This window comes from Brachyhypopomus gauderio, chromosome 3 (genome assembly GCF_052324685.1).
Source record: "Brachyhypopomus gauderio isolate BG-103 chromosome 3, BGAUD_0.2, whole genome shotgun sequence".
Classification (NCBI taxonomy): Eukaryota; Metazoa; Chordata; class Actinopteri; order Gymnotiformes; family Hypopomidae; genus Brachyhypopomus; species Brachyhypopomus gauderio.
This window is the reverse complement of record NC_135213.1, coordinates 1,751,414-1,778,058: the sequence shown is the minus strand read 5'-3', so window position 1 is coordinate 1,778,058 and position 26,645 is coordinate 1,751,414. Positions and strand designations below refer to the sequence as shown.

Below are 26,645 nucleotides of genomic sequence, written 5' to 3'. Positions count from 1 at the left end.
GTGCAATCAGAGATTCATATTACGGATTTGCAGCTGACAAATCAGCAGCAACTGTGTGATGCTGTCATGTCAATGTGGACCAGACTCTCTGAGGAATGTTTCCAGTACCTTGTTGAATCTATGTGACGAAAGATTAAGGCAGTTAAGGTAAAAGGGAATCCAACCCGGTACAAGCAGAGTGCACCAAATAAAGTGGCCGGTGAGTGTAGACCTCCGCTAGCATTTTCCATTAGTGCATTCACTGCCTTGATGAAATTCCCTGATGCAGTAATGATGAGACTAAGGTCAATTTCTTTCTCTCTCTCTCTCACTCACTCACACACACACACACACACACACACACACACACACACACACACACACACACACACACACACACACACACACACACACACACACACACAGTGTGATATGTATGCTTACATCTATGTCCCTGAATAGCTTTTGATGATGTGTGTAACAAAGAATGGCATAACAGTTGCAAGTATACGACACGTTTTATGTGGTATATAGTTAATACTACCCACTACAACAGGGGTGACCAACTAAAATTAACCAAGGTCCAATTAAAATTGTACCACAAGCAAGGGTCCGGAACATCAAATTTTATTTTATTTTCAGCAAAACAGCAATTATACATAAAGATGGCACTTTTAGCATTTTTTAAATGCTGTCATGGGATTCAAATTAAATTTAAATATCTTTAGTTGTTAATTTGGTTTGCAGTGAAATGCATGAGAGGAAAGCACATTTCCTTGTAAATCCTGTAAAGCTGCTTTGTGACAACTTGAGTTGTTAAAAGCGCTATACAAATAAACTTTGATTGATTGATTGATTGATTGAAATCAAAATAAAGTGCTTTTCTTTTAAACGTATTTCACCAATAATAAAAGTTCTCAACAAATCTAAAATAAAGTGCTTGTCTTACAAAACATTCTCTTTTAAACTTATTTCAAACAATTAAACTTCTTAACATTTACTTTGTAAACATTTTACTTTGTTTAAAGAGAGAAATTAGCTTTTTGTTGTCCAGCAAGGGTGTTTTTTTAAGCATAATTAGCATATATCAAAATTTTTCCCTTATTGATCCATTGCAGTTTACATTTACATTTGCATAAGTTGAAGCTATACGCTTTAAATAAGTACGCAATTTTGCTTCTCTGTGAACTATCTGCATTGTGATAACTGATAATGGGCAGTTCCTGGGGAAATAATTATTAATGTTCCCTATTACTTTTTCTTAATAAATGCACACTTAACCTAACCTCTAACCTGCTTTTTCCTCTCTGATCCAGCTGGCTGGGATATCGATGTCATTTCTTTGTGCATACTCAAAAGCCAGTTCACGGCATTTCATGGGACTTAGACCATGAAACATTGTTGCTAGTGCCTGTATATGTTCTTTACATTTACATTTACGACATTTAGCAGACGCTCTTATCCAGAGCGACTTGTGCCAACAGGTAGTTCTGCCAGCTCTTTCTCCATATGTTCATCAAAGACTTGATTGGCAAGTCCAGTTCTTTTATATCCTATTTCTTTTCCATCTATCTTTTTCTTCTCCATGTATTGCTTTAATGACATCCTGCATATGCTCATCTCCCTCGCCACCTGACCAATGGACTTCCCTTCTCCACCTCTTCACTACTCTGTCCATGTCCTCTAGAGGAGTGGAAGCCCTGCATGTCTTCCTCTTATAACTCCGTGGCATTATTATTAGGTCTATTTCTATTTTGGGTCTAAAATTAAGAATGTCACATAGTTTAAGTGATTAAATATAAGAATACAATGTACTATTACAAAAAAAAATATATATATGTTTAAAATATTCATAAGTGGGGGGTCCTATGGCACAAATCACCCCAACCCCATCATTTGGGAAAAAAAAGCCAGTAGTTTTGGGCTAACATCATGCTAGCTACATAGACTCATAGTGTAGCTTACCAAAGTACTAAAACATGTGTAAAATGTTTTCATACTTCTCTATAACTGTTCGGACACAACAATCAAAAATCCTTGATCATAGGAATTTTACTTTGAAAGGCAAAAAACAGTTTTTTGAACTTAAACACTTAAATGTGCTTTCCTCTCATGCAATGAGGCTCTCTTCTTTACAGCATGAGTAAAATGAATGTTTTTTCAAAAATATATGGTCACATAACCAATTTCTTCTCTGGTTCCCTAGAAACAGGGCGTGGCACAACTTCCCCGCTGGCACCAATCACCCCACTCTCCCCTACTGCATACTGGACTCAGTGTATACTGGATACTGCATACTGGTCCTCGTAGTAGTATGCAGAACAGTTTCCAGTATGCGACAAAAGCAAAGCATACTACGGGGTCACGTGAACGTAGCGTTGCATGATGGGATGCAGTACACCACGAAGATAGCTCTGTTCGCGTACTGGAATATTTTGCGGAAGTAGTAGGTCATCCGGGTATGTTTCGCGTACTGGAAAATTTCATTTTGGGCACATACTGCATACGGCATACTGATTTGGGGCTCGATCAATACGCCAGTAGTATAGGCTATGGCTGTGTTCGAAATAGACTACTACATACTGGATACTGCATACTGGACTCAGTATATACTGGATACTGCATAGTGGTCCTCGTAGTAGTATGCAGTACAGTTTCTAGTATGCGACAAAAGCAAAGCACACTACGGGGTCACGTCAACGTAGCGTTGCATGATGGGATGCAGTACACCACGAAGATAGCTCTGTTCGCGTACTGGAATATTTTGCGGAAGTAGTAGGTCATCCGGGTAAGTTTCGCGTACTGGAAATTTTCATTTTGGTCACATACTGCATACGACATACTGATTTGGGGCTCGATCAGTATGCCAGTATTATGTAGTAGACTATTTCGAACACAGCCTATTTCGAACAGAACCATTGTCTTCCTCGTGTTAGCAAATGGGCGGATTTGATTGGCTGATTTACACCACGTGTGGCATGCTGTTGTTTTACCGTAATGGTTTGATGATTTTAACCCATTAGAATAGAAATATGCAGAGTCAATCAGGAATGACCGCCTGTTAGTGACCTCTGCTGTAAACCATTTCTAACTGTTCACCATCGATAGTATCTGCCTCTTAATATCAATGCTAAAAAATTAATCAGAAGACCATAACAAGATAAATCTAGTGAACTGTGGAACTTACAAATAAGACATTCTGATTGACAGAGTTAATCCAAAGATGAGTTGAAATTGCATTTAGTATTATTATTATTATTAGTAGTAGTAGTAGTAGTAGTACTGTAGTAGTAGTAGTAGTAGTCGTAGTGGTAGTAGTAGTAGTGTCTGGCTCCTCTCCACCTGTCAGTCTTGTTGTTGTGTTGTTTAGCCCCTCCTCTATCTGTCATCTCCTTGTTTTTGTTTCCCACGCGTTCTTCGCATGTTATTTGTAACCCCGCAACCTGATTATCATTCTCACCTGTGTTTGGTTTGGTTCCTCGTTCAGTCTTGTATTTAAACCCTGTTTTCCCGGCTGTTTGGCTGATCATAATTCACATTGATGGCGCTGTTGGTTCATGTACATTGCTGGCTTCCCTTTCTTTGTTGTGTTGTTTACCGTCTGCTTTATATTGTTTCCTCTGGTTTTGGTTTTGTCTCTGATTCAGTTGTTTAGATTAGGTTTGGTCATGTCTCTCCAAGTTGGTTTTTGTTCCATCTTATTGCCTATTTATGACCCGGGACCAGTTAAATGACCTTGATTTTGGCTATAAATTTCACTCCTCTTAGCACTTGCGCAAGCGCCCCTTTCCCCCACCCCAACCCCAATCAATAAATAAATAAATTTTATTACATTTTAACAATTTAATGATTTTATTTGGAAATCTGTGGGCACGTCAGCATTAATTTAATTCGGCTACTGCATCTCTGACCATGAGCACGTAAAGCTTTTATTTTTTTAGATTGATGATCGTGATCTAAAGAAGGGGTCTCGAGAGGCCAACTGCATTGTGCGGGCATTTCCCTTTTAATCCTCCATGACTCGGCGAACATCTTTTCCAGTTTCGTTTTGAGTGCTGTCCCTCCTCTTTACCCGTATTTATCGCCACGCCCTGCTTTGAATCTCTTCTTCGTGTTGTTCTGGTTGAGGAAGGATGCGGTTGTAACTGAGATAAGCGATCAAGCGCAGAATAAGAACAAGCAGCAAGGCAGACAGACACTCTACCCGTTCTTAGACAGGGACACAGTCACTGACACGGTCTAGATGCATTAGTAGGTATTGGGACTGAAACGACGGGTGTGATTCAGACGACGGCCGTCAATCAAGTCAGTGTTTCTTAAATTTGGGGTAAGTTGTATTTTCATATTGTGCACTTTCTAGAAAAACGTGCAGCAGGTAGGTGAAAGAAGAAAAGAATACTTAACCAAAGAAACGGGCAATTTCATTCTGAAACAATGTATGCTATCTCTCTCTCTCTCTCTCTCTCTCTCTCTATATATATATATATATATATATATATATATATATATATATATATATATATATATATATATATATATAGAGAGAGAGAGAGAGAGAGAGAGAGAGAGATAGCATACATATATATATATATAGCTAAAAATAAAGTGAACACAGTAAAATAACACATCCTAGACCTCTGTTAATAAATCTATTACATAGTGGGGATGCATTGAGAAGAAGTGTGTGTGTGTGTGTGTGTGTGTGTGTGTGTGTGTGTGTGTGTGTGTGTGTGTGTGTATAAATATATATAAGTATATGTATGTGAGTGACTCTAAAATTGCCCGTAGCAGGCATGAAAAGCAAACAGAGCACTTCCGAAATTGGCAATTTCAATGACAGTGGCGAGCAGTTTCCGCCCAGAACCTTCATAGAGGCCAAATTGCGTTTCAATCATACGAACGTTCTTCATTCATGTTATTCATTTACTGCTAAGCGGGACGAGAAGCAGGACCTAGTGCTACACCGCGGACAAGTACATTTACTACTACATTTACCAGATCGTACATTTACCACTACATTTACCAGATTGTACATTTTTAATTGGGTGGATTTAATTGGGTTAGGTTTCAATCGTTTTCATATTTTGCGGTAAAACAAAGTTACCGCCGTTCGCTACAGCGTTGAACACTGTCTAACCACAAGCTCTTGTGATAAATAGGTAGATAGATGGGCCTATTAAGTTCGCGTCAACCCCGTGTAGTTAACGGTGACATAAAATGAGAAACAAGTTTTTTTTTCTAGTGTGTCTGTAGTTGTAACTGGTGAATCCAGGGACGGGTGAGGATCACATTCGCGCCAGGGCTGAAAAGGTTGAAGATGAAGTTGTAAACTCTTGTCGTTTGAGTCTACCCTGTGCTTTAGCTCATGTTAGAAAATAAAAACACGTGAACCCTGGTATTTTTACAGTAATTTTCGCCGCTGGTTCATTAAGACGTAATGGTTTTGACTGAGCCATCCATAATGGCGAAAGCGGCTTCTTGCGTTTACGGATTGCGTTTACATTGAATCCATTGACATGACAGTCAAAAAAAATTTTTAATGGATTTTACTATATTTTACGGAGCTCGTAAGGTGACATCATGTAAAAAATAAATAAATAACGCGTGGCCACGACTTATTAACGCGTGGGAACGAGATACTAACGTCGCCTTTCACACGCGGCAACAAAGTTTATTTTTTCACAGCAAAGCAAGCAGATCCCAGGGATGTTCGCGAACTGACTGCCCAAGGAATGTAAACCTGGCTTTATATAAAGTAATACTTAATTATCTTGTTCGCACGCGTTAGTTAGTAAGTCGTTCGCATGCGTTAGTAAGTCGTGGCCACGCGTTATTATATTTTTTACATGATGTCACCTTACGAGCTCCGTCATATTTGGCATCACCTGTCGCTGGTACACCAGCAGCCACAACCCCCCCCCCCCCCCCGCAGTATACCCATGATGTCACATGTCAACGCCCCCCCCCCCCCCACATGTCAACGCCCCGTCGCCGTATCCCCATGACGTCACATGCCCCGCCCCCCGGTCTTCTCACCTTTTTAACCCCTGACCCATTTTCATGCCTGCCGTAGGTGTGTGTGCGTGTGTGTTGGCCATGCGGTGGACTGGCGACCTGCCCATGGTGTACCCTGCCTTCGCCCGGAGATGCTGGGATTGGCTCCAATCCAAAACTCCCCCCCCCCCACCCCCCTCCCCCCTGTGCCCCCGACTAGCGGGATTAAGCGGTTCAGATAATGGATGGATGGATGTATGTGAGTGCATGTGTATGAATGTAATATAGACTGGCCTTGGTGATGTATCAAGGTCACTTATCTGGATGTATCAGAATGTTGAAACTGTGGTGCAGCTCTACTGATATGTGTGTTCTGTTTTGATAAGAAAAATGATTTTGACCTTAAAGAAAATAAACAACAAAACTGCCTCAACCTCAGGTACATGAGCTCACTGGTAAAGGAAGTGGTTGAGGTGCCATGTCTGGGAAGGCCATTGCAGCTGGGCATGCTGTATGACTTGAGGAGTGATCGTCTCGTACCAGGTAGGTGGCGCTAGTGAAAGCAGATCTGCTCAGCTCTCTGTCTTTCATCACTTTCTCTGCCACTTGCTGCATTTTGGGTGTCATGTGATATTAATGTGAGTGTGTGATTGGTAAAACTGGCTTTAATTGGCAAGTGTGATGCGTTCAGTGGCTAAATGACAACTAGCCTCGTTATTCTTATTAATGTCTCAGTATTGCACAAATAACAATAATAATAATTGATAGTTTTATAAAAATTCAACCAGTACTGACAACTACTGGGTGCTCACATTTAGACTCACTTTGTAAGTCGCTCTGAATAAGAGCGTCTGCTAAAATGCCGTAAATGTCAGTAATGAAGTCCAATGCCAAGTCGATCTGGTAGATTGTTTAAAATATATAATTATATGTGTATCAGAAATGTTACATTCATATGATATCAGGTGGAACACACATATACTTGTAGCCTGTGAAGGATATCAGTAATTAAAATATACTTTTACATAATGTTTTATATAAATATTGCAAATAATGTTGTTTTTCAGAATCTATATGTCACATCACCAATGCTTCATTTGACAAGAGTTACATTTCAATCGTGTTTGACTGATATGACATGCTTGATAACTCCATTGTTTGTGTTGTAAAATACAAAGTCTTGTAAAATACAAAGAGATATGAACTTACAGTTTACAGGTCTTTTTACGCTTCTTTCTCTACAGGACTAACCTTATGGGACAACAACGAAATTCAGAGACACAAAAATGTGACTCCGCAACAATTCACTCAAATGAAGATTAGCTGTTCAGATGGTTTTGAAGACAAGGCAGCTTATATGGACATAAGTGGCTCCCTCAAACTCAGTGTCATGTCTGGTAAAGTAAATGTAGAAGGATCTGCTAAATATTTAAATGATAACAAAAAGTCCACTAAACAGTCCAGCTTTACACTGACCTACCATGTAACCACACAGTTTGAACAACTGACCATGGATCATTTTGCCAATAAGAAGTTGAAGTACACTGAGGTGTTTGACAGTGATCTAGCAACACATGTGGTCACTGCTGTGTTGTACGGTGCAAATGCTTTCTTTGTGTTTAACAGATATTTAGATTCAAATGAGGATAAGACTGAGATAGAAGGATCCATCAAACTTGCCTTTAGTAATCTCAGTTGTTTTGGGATTTCAGTGGAAGGTGATGCCTCAGGTAGACTGAACGAGAGTGAAAAGTCAGCAACTGAGAAATTCAGCTGTAAATTCTATGGAGATTTTACATTACCAGCAAATCCATTCTCATTGGAAAGTGCAGTTGAGATGTACAAAGAACTTCCAAACATGCTCGGTGAGAGAGGAGAAAATGCAGTTCCATTGAAAGTGTGGCTCTATCCTCTCACCAAACTGGATTCAAAAGTGACTAAATGTGTTCGTGACATAGGCAACAGCATTATTACAACTGTGTCAGATGCAATCGAGAGTTTGAACATTGTAGAAATTAAATGCAATGATCTTATAGTAGACACTGCTGCTCAAACATTTCCTGCTTTTCATCAAAAACTTCAAGATCTGAAGACAACCTGCAACCACTATAAACTAGACCTGCTGAAGAAAGTGGGCTCTCTGCTACCATTAATACGTGGAGGTGAAGAAGAAGAAAGTGTTCTTGTAAAACTCCTCAATGATCATGAGGAGTCTCCTTTCAGTAGTACTGAACTTCACCAGTGGATAAAGATCAAAGAAGAGGAGTCAGATGTACTGAAAGTCTTTCTGGAGAAGCTGCAGTGTTCTGCTCAGGATATATGTAAAAGCACTGTTTTTACTTCCATACTCAATAAATATGTGGTGTGCTTTACTTTCACCTCTCTGGATGAGCCAGATCACTTTCTGGATTATTTATCAAACTATACAGAACAGAAAAGTTCAATAAAACCTGAGTCCTGGTTGACTCCAGACGTAGGGCAGAGAATGCGGAAAAACTTAAAATTATTCACAGACCTAAAGAGCCTGAGTAAGAGTGATACCAAATTTGTTGTGATGTCAGAACACCACAAGAAGCACCCTGGAGCTTGCATCATGGTTTATGGAGATAAATATGATGGAGCTGTCTGTTTTACTCCTCCATGTAAACCCACATGCTCAGTCGCTGATCCAGTGACTGACAGCAGTGTAACGGTGAAGTTAAGCCCTGCGTGTGAGGACTCAGTGAAGCGAAAACTGCAGTACAAGATGAAGCAGCATGAAAAGTGGAAGTGTCAACATGTGGAGCAGAAAGAACAGGAAGTCACACTAACCGACCTGAATGCTAATGCTGTGTACCAGATCAAATGCACTGCAGTGGATGTACTAGGGAAATACCCAATTTCTAGTGATGTCATCACCATTCAAACTCCTAAACTACATTTTAGCAGTGCATTTTCTTCATAAAGATGCACTTACATTTAATCATTATTATTGTTATTATTATTATTATTATTATTATTATTAGTCATGTGTAATCTAGTGTGCAATAATTAGACCTAATTAATAATTTATGAATGCACAGCATTTTCACACAACAATGTTTAATTAAAGACCAATAAAGAATAATCTGTAATAATCCAAATCTAATAGAAATGTATGTAATTCATGTGACCTGACCAAACACCTGGGTGAGAGCTTTTTGTGTTGTATAGTTTGCAAGATGTAACTAGGATGAATTTCAGTTCCTGGTCACCCTGCAATAAATTGAATGAATTCACTCTGAGTGGAAAATCTGTGATAACATCCTGGTGTTTGTCACTGTTTCTCAAATCTATCTGCACTCTTGAACTGCTGAGCACCAGGACAGGGTCAGTTAGAAGGTCTTGTCATTATCCTCTCACTTTCAAACAAACAAAAGAACCCAAACATTACTGATAGGTACTTGTTGAAATTGCCTTTCAGTCTCTCTTAAAATTATGTTTTCGGGCCAGTGTATTTTGTGTGGTATATTATTCTATACAAACATTTCATGTGTAAACTAAAGCATGCAATGCATGTAATTATAGCAACTTCAAATAAATAATAATAATCTTTATTTTTATAGCACCTTTCATACATACATGCAACTCAAAGTGCTTTACAGAATAAATAAAAAAGAAAAATTAAAAGGAAGCAAAGATAAGACAAAAAGAAAAATAATAAATGAAATTAAAGAGGAAACAAACAATAAAATAATGTAATAAAGTGACAAATTATAAAATAATAGACAACATAATGTAATAAAGTAAATAAGATGGCAAAACTTAAAATACTGACGTAAACAGACGTAAAATGTAACTAAATAAAATAATGTAATAAAGTAAAATAAATAAGACAACAATAAGATGGAAAAAAAAAGATTAGATTAACTAGAACATTGTTAGAGTTTCTTAACTAAAAGCAGATCTAAACAGCAAGGTTTTGAGACTCTTCTTGAAGCTATGCAGGGATGAAATGCCTCTGAGCTCTTCAGGAAGAGAGTTCCAGAGCTTTGGGCCATAGTGGCTTTTAGAATCAGCAGTAGATTACTGTTTGAAGACCTGAGAGACCTGACTGGAACATATCTAACCATCATTTCACTGAAGTAAAGAGGAGCAAGACCATGAAGACATTTAAAAACCATGACTAGAACCTTAAAATCTATTCTAAAGCTGACAGGTAACCAGTGCAGTGAGTGGAGTGCAGGAGTAATATGATCTATCTTGTCTCGTGTCCTGAGAAGCAGATATGTATTATACACATAATCTACAAAATGTAGTTAAGACACGTTTGAGTATTGCAGTGCTTATAGCAACACAGAACAGCTAGACTTTGTACAAATAAACAAGGACTGGGTTAGAACCAAGACAAGCGCCAGGCACAATATGTAGACATGTAATATACACTCACCAGCCACTTTATTATTTACAACTGTCCAACTGCTCATTAACACAAATGTCGACTCAGCCAATCACATGGCAGCAACTCAATGCATTTAGGGATGTAGACATGTCAAAACAATCTGCTGCAGTTAAAACCGAGCATCAGAATGGGGAAGAAAGGTGATTTAGGTTATTTTGAACGTGGCATGGTTGTTGGTGCCAGACCATCTGCCTCAAGATTCGACATGTTGTGCATTCAGAGATGCTCTTCTGCATGCCTCAGTTGTAACAACTGGTTATTTGAGTTACTGTTGCTGTTCTATCAGATTAAACCAGTCTGGCCATTCTCCTCTAACATCTGGCATCAACAAGACATTTGCGCCCACAGAACTGCCGCTCACTGGATATTTTCTCTTTTTCGGACCATTCTCTGTAAACCCTAGAGATGGTTGTGTGAATTCTTGAGAATACCCCATAGATTGTCAATGGCTGGCCAGTCAAGCACTGTGATGGCATGGGCATCAAACCAGGCTGTGGTGCTTCTGGCGGCATGGGCAGGGGCCAGATCCTGCTGGAAGATGAAATCTGCATCACCGTACAAATCCTCAGCAGAAGGAATCATGAAGTCCTCTAAAACATTCTGATAGATTGTTGCAGTGACTGTTGGATTTAAGAAAGCAGAGTTTACCAACACCTGCACCAGACATTGCACCCCAAATCTTGACTGGCTGTGGATGTTTCACACTGGACCTCAAGCAGTTTGGGTTCTGTTCCTCACCCGTCTTCCAAACCCTTAGACCTTGATTCCCTAATGAAAGGCACACTTTACTTTCATCAGAAAAGAGGACCTTGGACCACTGGCCAGCGTTCCAGCCCTTGTTCTCCTTGGCCCAGTTGAAACGCTTTCTACTTTGGCTCAGCTGAATGTAAAGGACCAGACACACACACACAGTACACACACACAAAGTATACATGCAGACTGCAGAGCTCATGCATGTGCACAGGTCATGAAAGAGGGAAGAAGATTGGCAAATATGTCATGTAGGCAGAAGTAGTTGAACACCAAAACACTAGTTCCTACAGAGTCGCTAGTCCCTACACAGTTTGCTGACCCTCTGGGACATGATCCTTGATTTTTTTTCCATTCCTTCCTAATTGAGCAGTTATATAAATCCAAGTAGAATTAACACTAACCTCATTAGATCTTAACCCTAATCCACAAAACTTGTTTCACCTCTTGATAACATATTTATCTTTTAATATTTTAGTAGATAATTACCTATAACCTTTTTTTACAATAGAAAAATGTGATTTATATCTATGAACTGATGATTTATTTCAGATTGTTTCAGATGTTTTAACAGTGATGACATCACTAGTAACTGGGAACTTCATCAGTTTTCCCACAGCCACACACCTCATCTCATACACAGTATCAGCATCCAGTTCTGTTAGTGTGACTTCCTCACTTTCCTGATGCACAGGTTCACACTTCCACTCCTCCTCCTGCTTCATCTTGTACTGCAGGTTTCGTGTCACTGTGGACTCACACACAGGGCTTAACTTCACTGTTACACTGTAGTCAATCACAGCGACTGAGCAGGTGGGTTTACATGGAGGAGTAAAACGGACAGCGTCATCACATTCATCTCCATACACAATGATGCAAGCTCCAGCATGATCCATGTCACTCTGTGGCTGTGACACCACAATAAATTTGGTGATGCTACTTACTTACTTGAACTATTTAGATCTTTGAATACCTAATTATAAGTGTTTGGTAATGTAAAATCTCCATAGAAAGTACAGCTAAATTTGTCAGTCACTGCCTTTTCATTTTTTTCAAAGTCTCCCAGTTTACCGAGATTACTCAGTGTAGCTTTGAAGGACCCTTCTATCTCAGTCTTATCCTCATTTGAATCTAAATCTCTATTAAACACAAAGTAAGCTTGAGCACCGTACAATACAGCAGTGACCACATGAGTTGCTACATCATTCTCATCCTTCTCACCATATAGCACCTCAGTGTACTTCAACTTCTCATGAGCCAAATGATCCATGGTCAGTTTTTCAAACTGTGTGGTTACATTGCATCTCAGTGTAATCCTGGACTGTTTATTGGACTTATTTGTTGTTTTTAATATCTATAAAATACACAAATCTAATTGTTATCAAATCAGTCCACTATATTCTTGAAATAAGACATCCTAATGTACCTGTGATTTGCAAGTGTTTTCATTGCAGCAATCTGGAATAATGAGAGGGAATATATATATATATATATATTGTAACGAATTAAAGGGGCGGGTATGACGCAGCTCGGAACCAGCCCCAGGTCCACAGGCGGGCAAAGCAGTCACCGTGGGGGCTGGCGTGGACCGAGGAGCGTCCTGGGGTACTGGCGGAGCCGGAGGAGGGTCCAGGGGAGTCGGGGAAGAGTCCAGGGGCACCGTCAGGACCGGCTGAGGGACAGCGGAGACAAGGGAGGCCGGCCGAGAGGCCACAGGGACCTGGGAGGCCAGGCAATGGGCCTCAGGGACGGGACGGCTGGCGGGTAGCGGGAACAGGCCGGGTCCGCTGGCGGGCAGCGGGAACAGGCAACGACCTCCTCTGGGTTGCGAGCACAGGAGGCAAAGGCGCTGAAGAGGCCCCGTGGCGCCCGGGCGATGAGGAGGCCTCGATGAGCACGGAAGCCAAGGGGGCTCTGGGGACAGGGATGTCATCTGGGCCCGAGGCAGCCGGGCGGACGTCATCTGGGCCCGAGGCAGCCGGGGACGCCGGGCAGGCGTCGTCAGGAGCCGGGGACGCCGGGCAGGCGTCGTCAGGAGCCGGGGACGCCGAGGCGGCATCATCAGAAGGCGGGGACGCCAAAGCGGCGTCATCCGGTGCAGGGATAATGTCTACTGCAGGGGTTTTAACTCCAGTGAACCTCATACGCATTAGGTTGTAGAACCCCTCCACAGTCCATGCCTCGTCTATACGAGTGGCTAGTATTATGTCCGCCCACTCTAGTGCTTTACCTTTTAGCAGAGATCGTAGAAACAGCACAAGCACCTGGTTTGGAGGTGGGGGACAAGTTAGAAGTCTAATGTATTCCGTACATTGCAGGACATATTTCTCCACTGGTGTACGTTCTCCGTCGTACGCTTCTGGGCAGCGAGCCAGAGAAGGTAGGCATATGGGATTTCCCATAGGATCCCTTACCAGAAACGACTGGAGATTGTTGAGTTTGTCTTGGAAATAATCGCTTACTCTAGTCTGTGCGAGGTTAGCGAAAACTGGCTTCACCTGCTGCGTCATTTCAACTTGGTCGGTCATTATGTAACGAATTAAAGGGGCGGGTATGACGCAACCGCAAGTATCAAATATTTTATTAAATGAGACAGGCAACAGATCTCACAAAGGAAAATAACTAGACAAAGAGGAAAGAGAACTAAGGTGAACAAGCGACAGACTTGTGAGAATAATTAAACAGACAGAGTTCAAACACGCCACGACAGACCTATAATAATATAGAAACACAAAGCTCAGGCACGACTAAACAGGACAGAACCACATCACTAAAACACCGACCTACAGATAGAAGCATGAAACACAACAACTAGACACAATAACAAAACGTAGACCAATACTCAGAAGCATAAAACAGAATCACTAGAAACATAAACATACACCTTGAAACGGGGCGGGATAGATCAGAGGACACGGATACATACACGCATGCATACACAAGGAAACACACTACTACAAACTAAACCTACAAGGAAAACAACCTGACGGGGAGTAGTGAAAGAAAGAATAACCAGTAAATCAAACAAAGAGAAACAAGATGAAACAAGGAAGACAAACCGTAACTAATCCAACCGACGCGGGGAGACGTGAAGAGAACGCACAGGCTACAGGACACAGAACGCGGAGAGGGAAAAGCATACAGAGAACAGGGACCTGGCAAACACAATGACCGACACAGGAGAGTAAAACTGAGGGGAATATATACTCTAAAACAGGGGAGCAACGAGACACAGGTGTGGGCACTAAAGACGGGGGCGTGACAAACAGAGGGAGGAACGAATGGGAGAGGGAAGCTAGGCGGGACCAGGGAGGAGGGAAGGGCTAGACGTGACATATATATATATATATATATATATTCTATTATTCCACATTTTTTTCACACATACAGATTTATTAGTTCCCTGACAACCATATACCAATGCACACATTTACACTTCAGGAAATTTGCTGCCATAAACACGGTTGTCATCTTCTTGGTCTTCTGCTACCACTTGTTTAATCTGTGCAGATTTGACAATGCCATTGTTCTGTTGTGTTGTCTAAAGCATTGCTTGGCACAGGCACACAGTTTGGGTGGTGCCATGAGCTACAGCTGCTGCACTGGACCATCTCCTCTTTATTATGTGAGATTCTGCAGACACAGTAAACTTCAACTTTGACTGTTTCTCTCTCAGGTTTTGGCTGTGTTTTTATGAACTCTCTATCATTTTATTTATCATTTTTATTTATCAATTTTCTCTATCATTGCTCTGTAGAGTATTTGCCTTAATTTTTTCTCCTCAAAAAGGCACTCTTCTGGTCTGACTCCTACACCACAGTTGCTACCTGACAGAATCTGCATAGTCTCCTGAGGAGGAAATAGGGTGCTTCTTGTTGAAGCATCCAAGACAGCATTTGAAGGGTGGCAGTAATTCAGTGATTGGCTTTAATGTTCAGTACTTTCACAAATGTTTCCTCTGATGTCCCCAGCAATTCCACGATAAAATAAATTCCTCCCGTGAAAAAATTGCTTACTATTCACTTGGTAGTCGCTGCTTATATCACAGGTAAGTGAAAAGCGAAAAAGAATCCATTTAACACCACAGAATTTATATCTAAACAGCTAGCAAGGGGACTTAATTAATAAAGCTGCTACATTTAAAGAACTGTACTACTTAAGTCCTGTTCAAAGTAACAGTAAGAAACTGTATAACACAACTGTTGTTTATGACTAAAAACCTACATAGTCCTTACGTAAATGAATTAATCCAGAAACACTTCCATTGTGTTGTGACTGGATTTGCAGCATTTCTGAATTTGTACATTTCCGAAATGTAGCGTATGCATTGTCATTTTGATGAATGTGCTTTGCATATTTGCAGCCGGGGACGCCGGGCAGGCGTCGTCAGGAGCCGGGGACGCCGAGGCGGCATCATCAGAAGGCGGGGACGCCAAAGCGGCGTCATCCGGTGCAGGGATAATGTCTACTGCAGGGGTTTTAACTCCAGTGAACCTCATACGCATTAGGTTGTAGAACCCCTCCACAGTCCATGCCTCGTCTATACGAGTGGCTAGTATTATGTCCGCCCACTCTAGTGCTTTACCTTTTAGCAGAGATCGTAGAAACAGCACAAGCACCTGGTTTGGAGGTGGGGGACAAGTTAGAAGTCTAATGTATTCCGTACATTGCAGGACATATTTCTCCACTGGTGTACGTTCTCCGTCGTACGCTTCTGGGCAGCGAGCCAGAGAAGGTAGGGGACTTAATTAATAAAGCTGCTACATTTAAAGAACTGTACTACTTAAGTCCTGTTCAAAGTAACAGTAAGAAACTGTATAACACAACTGTTGTTTATGACTAAAAACCTACATAGTACTTACGTAAATGAATTAATCCAGAAACACTTCCATTGTGTTGTGACTGGATTTGCAGCATTTCTGAATTTGTACATTTCCGAAATGTAGCGTATGCATTGTCATTTTGATGAATGTGCTTTGCATATTTGCAGCGCGTTTTGCTTTTGCATCACAATGGGCTTTCAGGGCTATCGTAGTGAACTGTAACACTGCAACAATTATTTAACCAAAAAATAATTTAAACATATACATATTCTCCTCAGGACCACAAAGAACAAAGGACAGCGATCAGAAATATGATCACAATATCTGAAGTTTATTATTCAGCTGTATGTCCATTCGACATGTAATAAAACCAACGTTTTTTTCTGATAATTTCTGAAAAGAGTATTTGTCTAACATGAACCCTTCATTTTTAAAAGCTTCCACATTAACCCTTTATTCACATAAGAAAATCTTTATCTCACTGTCCACTGCGAACAATGGATAGACTTTATACATTTTTAGAAAATAATTGAACACTTCTATTTATATGTCTTTATTTTTTAAACAAAATGTATCCACCATATCTCAATGGGTACAACTATAACTCTGAATCTGGGTAATATAAGTCTTTCCCATTTTTCATTGTCCTGTATATGTGCAACTTTATCATTTTATTTCTTCATTTTCAGATAAGGTCCTCACATCTAATGACTTTCTGAAGGATCACTGCTTGTTGTCTGATGTGCTGCAGTTCTGAGATGCGTTTCTGGAACCCTGGTGTGGCCTCCTGCTCCTCTGACTCTATTAGCAGGTCTATATAGTCTGTTGTGGACAACGGGTCAGCCTGCAGTGCGATTTCTTTTAGACGCTTTAGACATCTTGTTAACTCCTCCACCATACTAAGAATCTGACTCTGCAGTGCTTTATAATCAGCCTCAAGTTCATTTTTCAGTTTTACTGCATCCTTTTTTTCTCCACATGCAGCTTCATACTGATGTTTCAGGTTTTCATATGTTCTGTTCTCTCTGACAGTATTTATCTCAAACTTGAATTGCATGTTATTATGTTGATTCCAGATGCATTTGCCAGGGCAAACTGTGCAGAACCCATCAGTCATTGCTATGCAGTTCTCCTTTTCTTCATCCTTTGCATAAGCACAAGGATAATGACATGTGTAATTGCATGAAAGACAATTGGTGACAAATGTATTTTCCCCAGAAATGTCGACCTTAGCCACTTTTGGTAACTCCACCTCATATTCAAAATCTTTGTTTGCATCAATTAAGCTCTGCTGATGTTCCAGTGCTGCTTTTGTCTGTTTAATTTTATCTAGCTTAGCAAGTCTATCTTGAATTGTTGTTTGCAGCCTCTTGATACTGACCTCCAATTGTCTGCGCTCTTCAAGAACCTCTTTGGTCAGCTGGAGACTCTGTGTTTGAAATAAGTTTAAGTGACTGAAGAACCTTTCCATACTTTGTTTTCCCATTTTCCAGAACATTTGGCCAAAATGATCACCAGTTCCAAGCCATTTATCTGAGGCAAAAAGGGCAGAGTTGTTAAACTTGAAATGAAGGGGAGACCCGTCATTGTTTTTAGCACATTGGATGTCAGCAGACTTTAGACCTTCAAGAACTGGAGGAGTTTGTCCATCAGCAAAAGTGACCAGAATAACAATGTTTTCCCCAATATCTTTACCAAACAGGGAGAGAATTGACTGTAATATGTATTTTTGAGTGCTTGTTAAACGTGGTAAAGATGACTGTACTACAAAACAGACAGCATCAATGCTAGCAATACCATCTTGATGGCATAAACATGATCGGATTTGATCAGTGATGGCTTCATCTTGACGAATTCCTCTTGTATGTCCAAACCCTGGGGTATCAATGATGGTGAGTGAATATGGAATTTTGAAACCTTTCATATGATGGATGTGGTATGCAGTCACCTCTTCAGTCTGGCTCTCTGCGTGTGTTTTACTGGTGACCTCGTTTATGAGCTTAAACCTATAGTCATCTTCCCAGTCCACTCCCAGGATGTAGTTGATCATTCCATTGATGAGGGTCGTCTTTCCTGAACCAGTGGCACCAAACAACATTATTGTTTTGTTTTCCTGATTCAGTGGTGATGGAACTCCAAAGGAAAATTTTGAGATCTGACCACTGTCCACTCTTTTCAGATTCAGAGTGTACACGCTGGGTGGACCTTCACTCAGTAAAGAGCAGCTTTGATGTGCATCCTCAATGATCTTTATCCAGTCTCTCTTAGTGGTTATGAGAAGCTCTTCGGAAGGGTCACTGACCCCAGTCTCCCCACAGTCAGTGGAAATCCGAATCACATAAGAGGTGTCGTGTGTTAGACTGTCTAAACTGAACACACAGTCTTCTGTTGATGCTTTTATGCTTAGCCATTGATTGCTATTCTCCTTATATTCAACAATGAATCCTTTAACCAATCTACCACTATTTAGCATTGGACAGCTCCAAGATATCAGGACTGAGGAAGATGTAATTTTCATGGCTCGTAGGTCAGTTGGTGGGTGCATTTCTTTAAGAGTTTGAATTGTGATGATTTCACTGGTAACTGTATATTCCAACTGGCCTACAGTGGTGCATTTGATCTCATACACAGTGTCAGCCTTCAGATTTGTTAGTGCTATTTTCTCAGCGTCCAACTCCAGAGACATCAGTGTCCACTCCTCCTCCTGCTTCACCTTATACTGCAGGTTTCGCTTTACTGAGTCCGCACACGCAGAGCTTAACGTCACTGTTACACTGCTGTCAGTCACAGCCCCAGCGGCTGAGCAGATGGGTTTACACGGAGGAGTAAAACAAATGGCTTCCTTTGATCCACGTTCATACAGCATCACACATGCACCAGGGTGGAGATCATGGTGTTTTGACAATACAGTAAACTTAGTACCTTCACTGTTTCTGGATGTTTTGAGTTTTTTGAATAATTGTAGTTGGTCCTTCATCCTCTGTTTGACATCTTCAGTTAGCCACGTTTCAACAACTCTGTCCTGTATCACTGATTTCACACAGTCTGATAACTGCGATTGAAAATGATCAGGCTGATCCAGAGAGGTAAATGCAAAGCAGACCACATCAGTTTCAGGATCTGAAACATGATTAAACTGATCTACACCAATGTCCTGCAGCTCCTGCAAAAAGGACTTTACGAGACTGCATTCTTCATCTTTTACTTTTAGCCATTTATCTAGTGTGGTGGTATTAAATGGAGATTCTTCATGCCGTATTAAGAACTCAGAGAGGGCACTTTCATTCTCACATTGGCAGATAGAAGGAAGCAGAGAGCCAACTCTCCTTATCATTTCAAATTTATAACAGCGGCATTCTTTCTTCACACCCTGAATTTTAGTACAGAATCCAGGAAATGTTTGTGCCACTGTATCATTAATTAGGTCACAGCATTTTTGTTCTGCAATGTTTAAACTCTCAATTATATCTGATATATGTGTTACCAGACTGCTGTGTATGTCTCTGACAAGTCTGGCTGTATTTGACTCCAGTTTACATTGAGGATACAGCCATAATCTGAGTGGAACTGCTTTTTCTTCTTTTTCTTTAAGCGTGTTTGGAAGTGTCGTATACAGATTTATTACATCTGTAATTGAGGGAATATTTGCTGGCAGATTAAAATCTCCAGAGAAAGTGCAACTGAATTTCTCAGGTGCAATCATTGCCTTTCCACTGCCTGTTCTGACACCTCCATGCCTGTGAAAATTAAGTTTTATTTCACCCTCAGAAATCTGTTTCTTTGTCTTTTCCAATATTCCTTCTTCAGACGTGAAGTAAGCATCGGACCCATACAACACGGCTCTGACCACATGTGATGGTGAATCATGTTCAGTCTGCATTGCTGTGTTTTTTGTAATGACACCTTGACCTTTGATCTGTGTTGCCTCTTTTGCTGTTGGGTTGCTGTACTGTAGTGGATGGACAGTTCGGTCGGTTGAAGGTTTTGTGGTTTGTCTTCTCATCTTCTTAGTTTGAAAAGTGATGACATCACTAGTAGAGGTGTGTTCCAGTATTCCCACTTCAGTGCACCTCATCTCATACACAGTATCAGCGTCCAGTCCTGCTATTGTGATTTCCTCTCTGTCCTGAGGCACAGGTTGACACTTCCACTCTTCATGCTGCTTCATCTTGTACTCCAGGTTTCGTGTCACTGTGGACTCACACGCAGGGCTTAACTTCACTGTTACACTGTAGTCAGTCACAGGATCAGTGACTGAGCAGGTGGGTTTACATGGAGGAGTAAAACAGACAGCTCCATCATATTCATCTCCATACACCATGATGCAAGCACCAGGGTGCTTCTCGTGATGTTTTAAAGACGCAGCAAACTTCAATGTGTCAGTACTGATTGAGTTTTTCAGTTTCTTGAATAATTTTAGTTTGCTCCTCATGATTCCTTTGACCTCCTCTGTTAACCACGTCTGAGGACTGACGGTTGTCACTCTGGGTCTGACGTCTGTTCGGTAGTCTGACAACTGAGATAAAAAGGGATCCGGTTGTTCTAGGGAGGTAAAAGTAAAGTGTGCTGCATTTTCAGTATCTTCATCAGTGAGCAGATCTACCCCAATTTCCTGAAGCTGCTTCAATGTGGCTTTTACTGTATGTATTTCCTCTTCTTTGAACGTCAACCACTGGTTAAGATAACTGCTTCTGAACAAAGATGTCATATGGTGCTCCAATATGTCATCAATGTCTTTCTCTTTCTCTTTTACTCCATTACGTACTAATTTTAACAAAGGAAGAATCTTCTCCTTTAAATCATTCTTATAATTCAGGCATGTCTGTTTAAGATCATTGATGTTGTTATGAGTTACAGGAAATTGTGCTCCTTCATTAAGAAGGTGATCACATTTTAAATCTACCATGTCCAATTGATTAAGTGTGTGTAATATGCGTCTAGAGCAGCTACTGCTAATGTCTGTTACACGTGGAGCGTTGGTTAGACCCAGTCTGGAGAGAGGATAGAGCCACACCTTTAGAGGAACAGCGTATTCTCCATCCTTCCCAAGCATGCTGGGAAGGGTGGAGTACACTCGTACTGCATCTTCAAATGTGGATGGGTTCACATCCAACTTAAAGTCTCCATAAAAAGAACAGGTCACATTTTGAAGCTGTTTGTTTGCCCTGTCTCCCAGTGTCAGTGCAGCATCAGCCATACCTTTAGCCACATACGAAAGTACATTAACAGCTAGTTGCATGTTTCCTTTAGTCTTTTCCTCACTTTCCTCTTTAGTTATTTCTCTGTCAAATGTAAAGAACGCATTAGCCCCATACAACACAGCTATGACTACATGTGTTGCTGGGGTATTTTTAAATGCCACAGTTTGAAAACTGCTAATGGCCAAATGGTCCATGGTCAATTGCTCAAATCTTGTGGTTGTGTGGTATTTTAGCGTAAGTCTTGCATCCTGATGTGACTTTTTTGTAGCCATAAAATATTCTGCTGAACCACATCCTGTGATTAGTCCAAATATCACACTGAGCTGAAGACTGAGATCTAAATTCAGAGACATTGCTTTGTCTTCAGTACTTTCAGATCCAGTAGCAGAAAATTCAGTTGAATGTTTAGGTGTGACACTTTTGTTCTTCTGAATCTCACTGTGGCTCCATAAAGTGGCACCTGTGTATACAGAAGAGGAGACAGGAGGAAGTTCACAGTACAGGGACAAATACACAGATGGAGGGCAAGAGTTAATAATAATGAATAATAACGGTTATAATCCCCTTTACCCAACAAAAGAGCTTTTTCTGCTAGATTACAGAGCATGCCCAGTGTTTAATGGTACCTGGTATGAACGCTTCATCTGATAGATTATACAGCATTTCCAGTGTTTAACTGTTATAATCCCTGTACCTGGTATGAGCTCTTCCTCTCCTAGATTATAGAGCATGCCCAGCTGGAATGCTCTGCCCAGGGCTGCCATCTCTATTACATCATCCTGTTTGGATCCCATGTTGGACACCTACAACATAAAAGTTATTCACTTCAGTTCAGCAAGTACACCTTAAAGACATTTTTAAATTACATTTTAAATTACATTTTTAGTGTAAATGTAAATGTGCCATATTTGTCAATTGTGATTTTTTTTTACCGCAATCGAAATTTGTCCTCCGCTTTTAACCCATCTGTGCAGTTAAAACACATACACACACACACTAGTGATTACTAGGGGGCTGTGGATCACACGTGCCCAGAGCGGTGGGCTAGAACTGCACTGTGAAGCAAATGGCTTACCACAAGTAACCTTTAACCTCTGTGAATACTTAGTGTTAGGGAATGTGGTCAATGTACACAAAAATGTCTGAAAAGGCATTAGACAGTAATAGTATTTTAGTAATGGTGAAAAGTCTTTTATGAAAGATTACGTTTTTTCACGTTTATTGAAAGAACTAGCCACAACATGCTAGTCAACCAGTTAGGGCACATGTTTGTCAGTGAAGATCTGAACTTGATCTGAAAATTTGTTTGTTTTTTTAGTGTTTATATTTGCAATTATACTTGCAGGCCCATTAGTGTTTATGTCACAGTACGTTGGGCCCATTACTGGTCGCCTCCGTTTACAGTGGAAGATGTCCTGTTGTTGTTGTTGTTGTTGTTGTGTTCGTCCCTCAGGTGGGCGGGGCCCGCGATCCATCTCACTTGAGGGTCGTTTGTTTGTCTATATAGGTCTTGTCTTTGTACCAGTTGACCATTGGTCATTATATCCTTGACTTGGATGTAAGTCACGGGTTTTTGGTTTGTGCACTTTTCTCATTAAACCATCCTTTTTCCCTTGGCGAGACTTGGCGTGATCACTTCCATTTTATTTCACACTCCCTGCCCATCACAGTTTAAATGACTTTGTCTTGTTACTGCAATGACATTTTTGCACTTTAACATTGCAAAATAACTGAACATTCATTTTTGAAGAGCACAAATTGTGACGGTGTGGTGCTGGAGGAAGCAGGAGGCACGACACGCGTCTTGCAGTGAACATAAACGTTTACTCAAAACACAAACACGTAAAGTCCTGCACAAACGGCGCAAACACGCAGACGCGATGCTTGCATGGGCATGAACTTTAGACAAAGACGAGCACTAGACACCGCGCTAACGCACATTAAATAGGTGAATTACACAGACCCACGTGACCTCGAGACAAGGCACAGGTGTAACCACGAACACGCTCACAAACAACCCACACCCACGGAAGTACAAACATGGACATAACGACACGCAGACAACATAGCGGCACGCCCACAGGGAAGGGTCCGGAGCTGTTCCGTAACAGAACCCCCCGCCAGGGGCTCGCTACTCCCGGAGTGTCCCGCGCTGCGGGAATGCCCCGAACAAACACCGACGGGCAGGTCCGGAGCCCCCGGGATCACGAGCCTCCGAGAGCCGTCACCCCCGACGGCGGGAACTGCCGCGGACTGCACTAGTACACCTTCCCTGGGAAGACAGGGGAAAATACATTAAACAAAGGCACGCTGACAAACACACACACAGGTACATGAAACACGAAAGGCACAAGAGGGAAAAGGAGATTAGGGAGACACAGGGGAACAGACAGACATATAGGGACAGGCAGCCACGGCATCGCTCCGGCTGCCTGCCAAAGCGCAAACGGTGGCGCTATCCCTCCAGGGAAAGCAGGCTGAGCGGGCGCAGCAGGCGGAACCGGCGGCGGAGTCCCACCGGTCCTCGGCTTCGCACCTCCGGTGCGCGCTGCTCCTCTTGGTGCGCCCCTGGTCCTTGCGCCTGAGACCTTCGCCTGAGGAACCTTGGCCTCCCTCCTGGGCGCTGCCGGAGCCGAGACGCGGCGCCGCGCGCCGGCAAACCTCCGTGGCTTCTCCTGAGGTGCGCGGAACCCCCACCTTGGACCGCCAACCGCGCTGGATCCTTCCCGCGCAGCCGGGATCACCGGCGTTTTGTCCCCCGATGTGTCCATGGGCTCTCCGTCCTCATCCGAGACACACCGATCCAGGGACATGGGCTCCTCCTCTCCCTCCGAGAGGCACCGGTCCAGGGACATGGGTTCGTCCGTGGCAGGGCAGCTTGACCAGCACATGCTGCTCCTCTCTGACGACGCCTGAGAGGCTTTCCTGCCTAGCGGACACCCTTTCTCTCCCCGCACGGTGTCCGCAGAACCCACCGAGATCTTGTCCTCTCCCTCACTCCCGCTGTCGAACCTGGAAGGGGTCGAACAAACGGACGGAGGTGGGCTGGTGCTCCCTCTCTCCCCGTAGCACACGGTTGACTCGGAGTGCAGGGACGGAGGGGGGCTAACGTCCTCCCCCTCTCCGTAATACACCGTTGATTCGGAGCATGGGGGAGGACTGACGTCTTCCTCCACCTTATCGGGGAGCTCATCGACGTCGGAGCAGACCGATGGAGTGGCGCTGGTCTCCTTCTCCTCGTCCGACGTCAGGGAAGCCACGGACCCGGGGGAAGGGCAGCTGCCCTCACCCTCACTCTCCTCTCCGGAGTCCTCACTCCCGAACTCATCTTCGGGGGGAGAGAGGGCAAAGGCGCCTACTCCCACCATAAACGGCTCACTGGTCTCCTCCTCTTCGGGGAAGACCAGGAGCGGTGCGCTCTTCTCCTCCACATTGCAGCTGCCCACGGCACCGGGTGGCAGTTCCGCGGACGCGGGAGGGTGTCTCTCCCTCCACACACGTACCGCGGATGTGCGGAAGTATTCCGCCAGCTGTGCATCCTCCGTCTCCTGAGCTGCGCAGAGCATGTATGTGCAGAGTGGGTCCTGCTTCATGGTCTGCTCGGAGACGGGGGCTTCGTGGCGCCGGACTGGGGAAGAGCCGTGGTGACGCCGGCTCTTCTTCTTCCCCTTGGGTGTACGCTTAGCGTATCCGGGCATCTGATCGGCTCGTCTTTCTGTGACGGTGTGGTGCTGGAGGAAGCAGGAGGCACGACACGCGTCTTGCAGTGAACATAAACGTTTACTCAAAACACAAACACGTAAAGTCCTGCACAAACGGCGCAAACACGCAGACGCGATGCTTGCATGGGCATGAACTTTAGACAAAGACGAGCACTAGACACCGCGCTAACGCACATTAAATAGGTGAATTACACAGACCCACGTGACCTCGAGACAAGGCACAGGTGTAACCACGAACACGCTCACAAACAACCCACACCCACGGAAGTACAAACATGGACATAACGACACGCAGACAACATAGCGGCACGCCCACAGGGAAGGGTCCGGAGCTGTTCCGTAACACAAATACATGGGAAACAATATTCAAAATCAATATACATGTATCTTGAAAAGTCTTTCATCTCCAATCTGAGATTCTGACAAACCTTTAAATCTAGACTTAAGATCTACCTATTTAATCAAGCCTTCAGTTAATATTCTACATGTGAAGGTCTGGAGCTCAGAGGCCCCCAGTGTCAGAGCAGGAGATGTAGAAGACGGAATCTCCCGTGGATGTTTTGGGATGGCGGACCCAAGCGCCTCGTCTGTGCACTGAACGACAGCACGCACGCGAGAGAATAAAGACACGGCACACTGTTTTTTTAGTGCCGACGTCCAGGGAGAACTGAAAGTAATCGCGAAGAAACTCGATGCGTATAATGGGGAAAAACAAAACAATCGCGGAAAACTCAACGCGTAAAAGAACAAGAGACCAAAGAAAAACAAAGGATGCCAGGGGAAGTGACTGGCTGGCTGGCAGACGCCGCGTGGAACAAAAAACCCTTCCCAAAAACCAAAAGGATAGGAAGGATAACAGCGGGAGGAAAACTTGGGAGCGGTGCAGGAGGTAAGTACTCGAAAGGACAGAAAACAAACAAAACGACAAGAACGAGCAATAGGCAGGGTGGCGAGACACCAAGCAAAGACACTAGAGAAATGGCTTGAGGTTGACATGAAGCAGACAACTCAGCGGTGAGGCACTGCGTCTGTCGTCCTTATAAAGAAAGGATGGCAGGTGCACTCTATCACCGCTGATTAGCCTGTGTTCTGACTCGTGGGCTCCTCCTGGTGGCGACAGGAGGAGCCGCCCTGGGGCCAGCCCTGACACCCAGTTATTGAGTCTTCTGGTTGATGTTGTCATACAGCCGTGTAATTGGATTCACTCTCGTTGTGATGATTTGGGTGGAGAGCAATGGCTCAGTGATCCCTCATGACTGTGGTATCTCCAGGCCCCTCCCTTTAGTTATGCTGCTATAGATGAGCCTAAGATAAGCTAATCACTGGCACGTGTGCTATACACATGGTTCAGTGGTGGATGCTGGTCTTTCAAGGAGAAGCTCAATATCGGCTTGAGTTATAGAAGTCAGTCTCCAAACACAAGCAGCTACAACAAAAACCACCAGAAATAAAAGCTTTCGCTTTTCGCTAGTCGTTTTTAATGACGAAAATGCCACTAAGAGGATTAGGAAAATCCCCGGTTCAACTCAGAACAGAATGAAAATTTTTTAAAATTAAAATTAAATGCTCCTGCGGAGGTTTACACCAAAAGATCGCTGATTCGCTCATTTCGCTGTCAATTAAAAAGGGATTCAGCCTCAGACAGATCATCCAATCATCATGCAGAAGCTGAGCGTCCGGGCCAGCCGAGGCCAGCCCACTGCCCCATAGACCCCCAGAGACGCTGAGCATCCGATGGGTGGGACAAAGCCCAGCA

The 26,645-nt window shown here is 42.8% G+C and overlaps 2 protein-coding genes across 2 annotated transcripts; one reads left to right on the top strand and one right to left on the bottom strand.

Moving 5' to 3' along the window:
• The first annotated feature begins 4,055 nt into the window (after nucleotides 1–4,055).
• Nucleotides 4,056–11,730, top strand: LOC143509946 (neoverrucotoxin subunit beta-like). Its single transcript, XM_076998863.1, has 3 exons — nucleotides 4,056–4,306; nucleotides 6,413–6,516; nucleotides 7,218–11,730. Exons 2-3 carry the CDS (start codon nucleotides 6,417–6,419, stop codon nucleotides 8,915–8,917), a joined length of 1,800 nt encoding a protein of 599 aa, XP_076854978.1. The 5' UTR covers nucleotides 4,056–4,306; nucleotides 6,413–6,416; the 3' UTR covers nucleotides 8,918–11,730.
• Nucleotides 11,731–16,339: 4,609 nt separating this feature from the next.
• LOC143509945 (uncharacterized) lies at nucleotides 16,340–21,962 on the bottom strand. The gene is made up of 2 exons (XM_076998861.1): nucleotides 21,862–21,962; nucleotides 16,340–21,627 (listed from the first exon to the last, which is right to left on the bottom strand). The coding sequence occupies exons 1-2, from the start codon at nucleotides 21,959–21,961 to the stop codon at nucleotides 16,652–16,654; spliced, it is 5,076 nt and encodes a 1,691-aa protein (XP_076854976.1). The 5' UTR covers nucleotide 21,962; the 3' UTR covers nucleotides 16,340–16,651.
• Nucleotides 21,963–26,645: the final 4,683 nt, after the last annotated feature.

Excerpts from the sequence above, each read along its gene's own strand:
- LOC143509946 (XM_076998863.1), top strand. The coding sequence starts at position 6,417 with ATGAGCTCACTGGTAAAGGAAGTGGTTGAGGTGCCATGTCTGGGAAGG. Across the intron at positions 6,517-7,217 it reads GAGTGATCGTCTCGTACCAG|GACTAACCTTATGGGACAAC; the intron begins GTAGGTGGCGCT and ends CTTTCTCTACAG.
- LOC143509945 (XM_076998861.1), bottom strand. The coding sequence starts at position 21,961 with ATGGGATCCAAACAGGATGATGTAATAGAGATGGCAGCCCTGGGCAGA. Across the intron at positions 21,628-21,861 it reads AGAGGAAGAGCTCATACCAG|GTGCCACTTTATGGAGCCAC; the intron begins GTACAGGGATTA and ends CTGTATACACAG.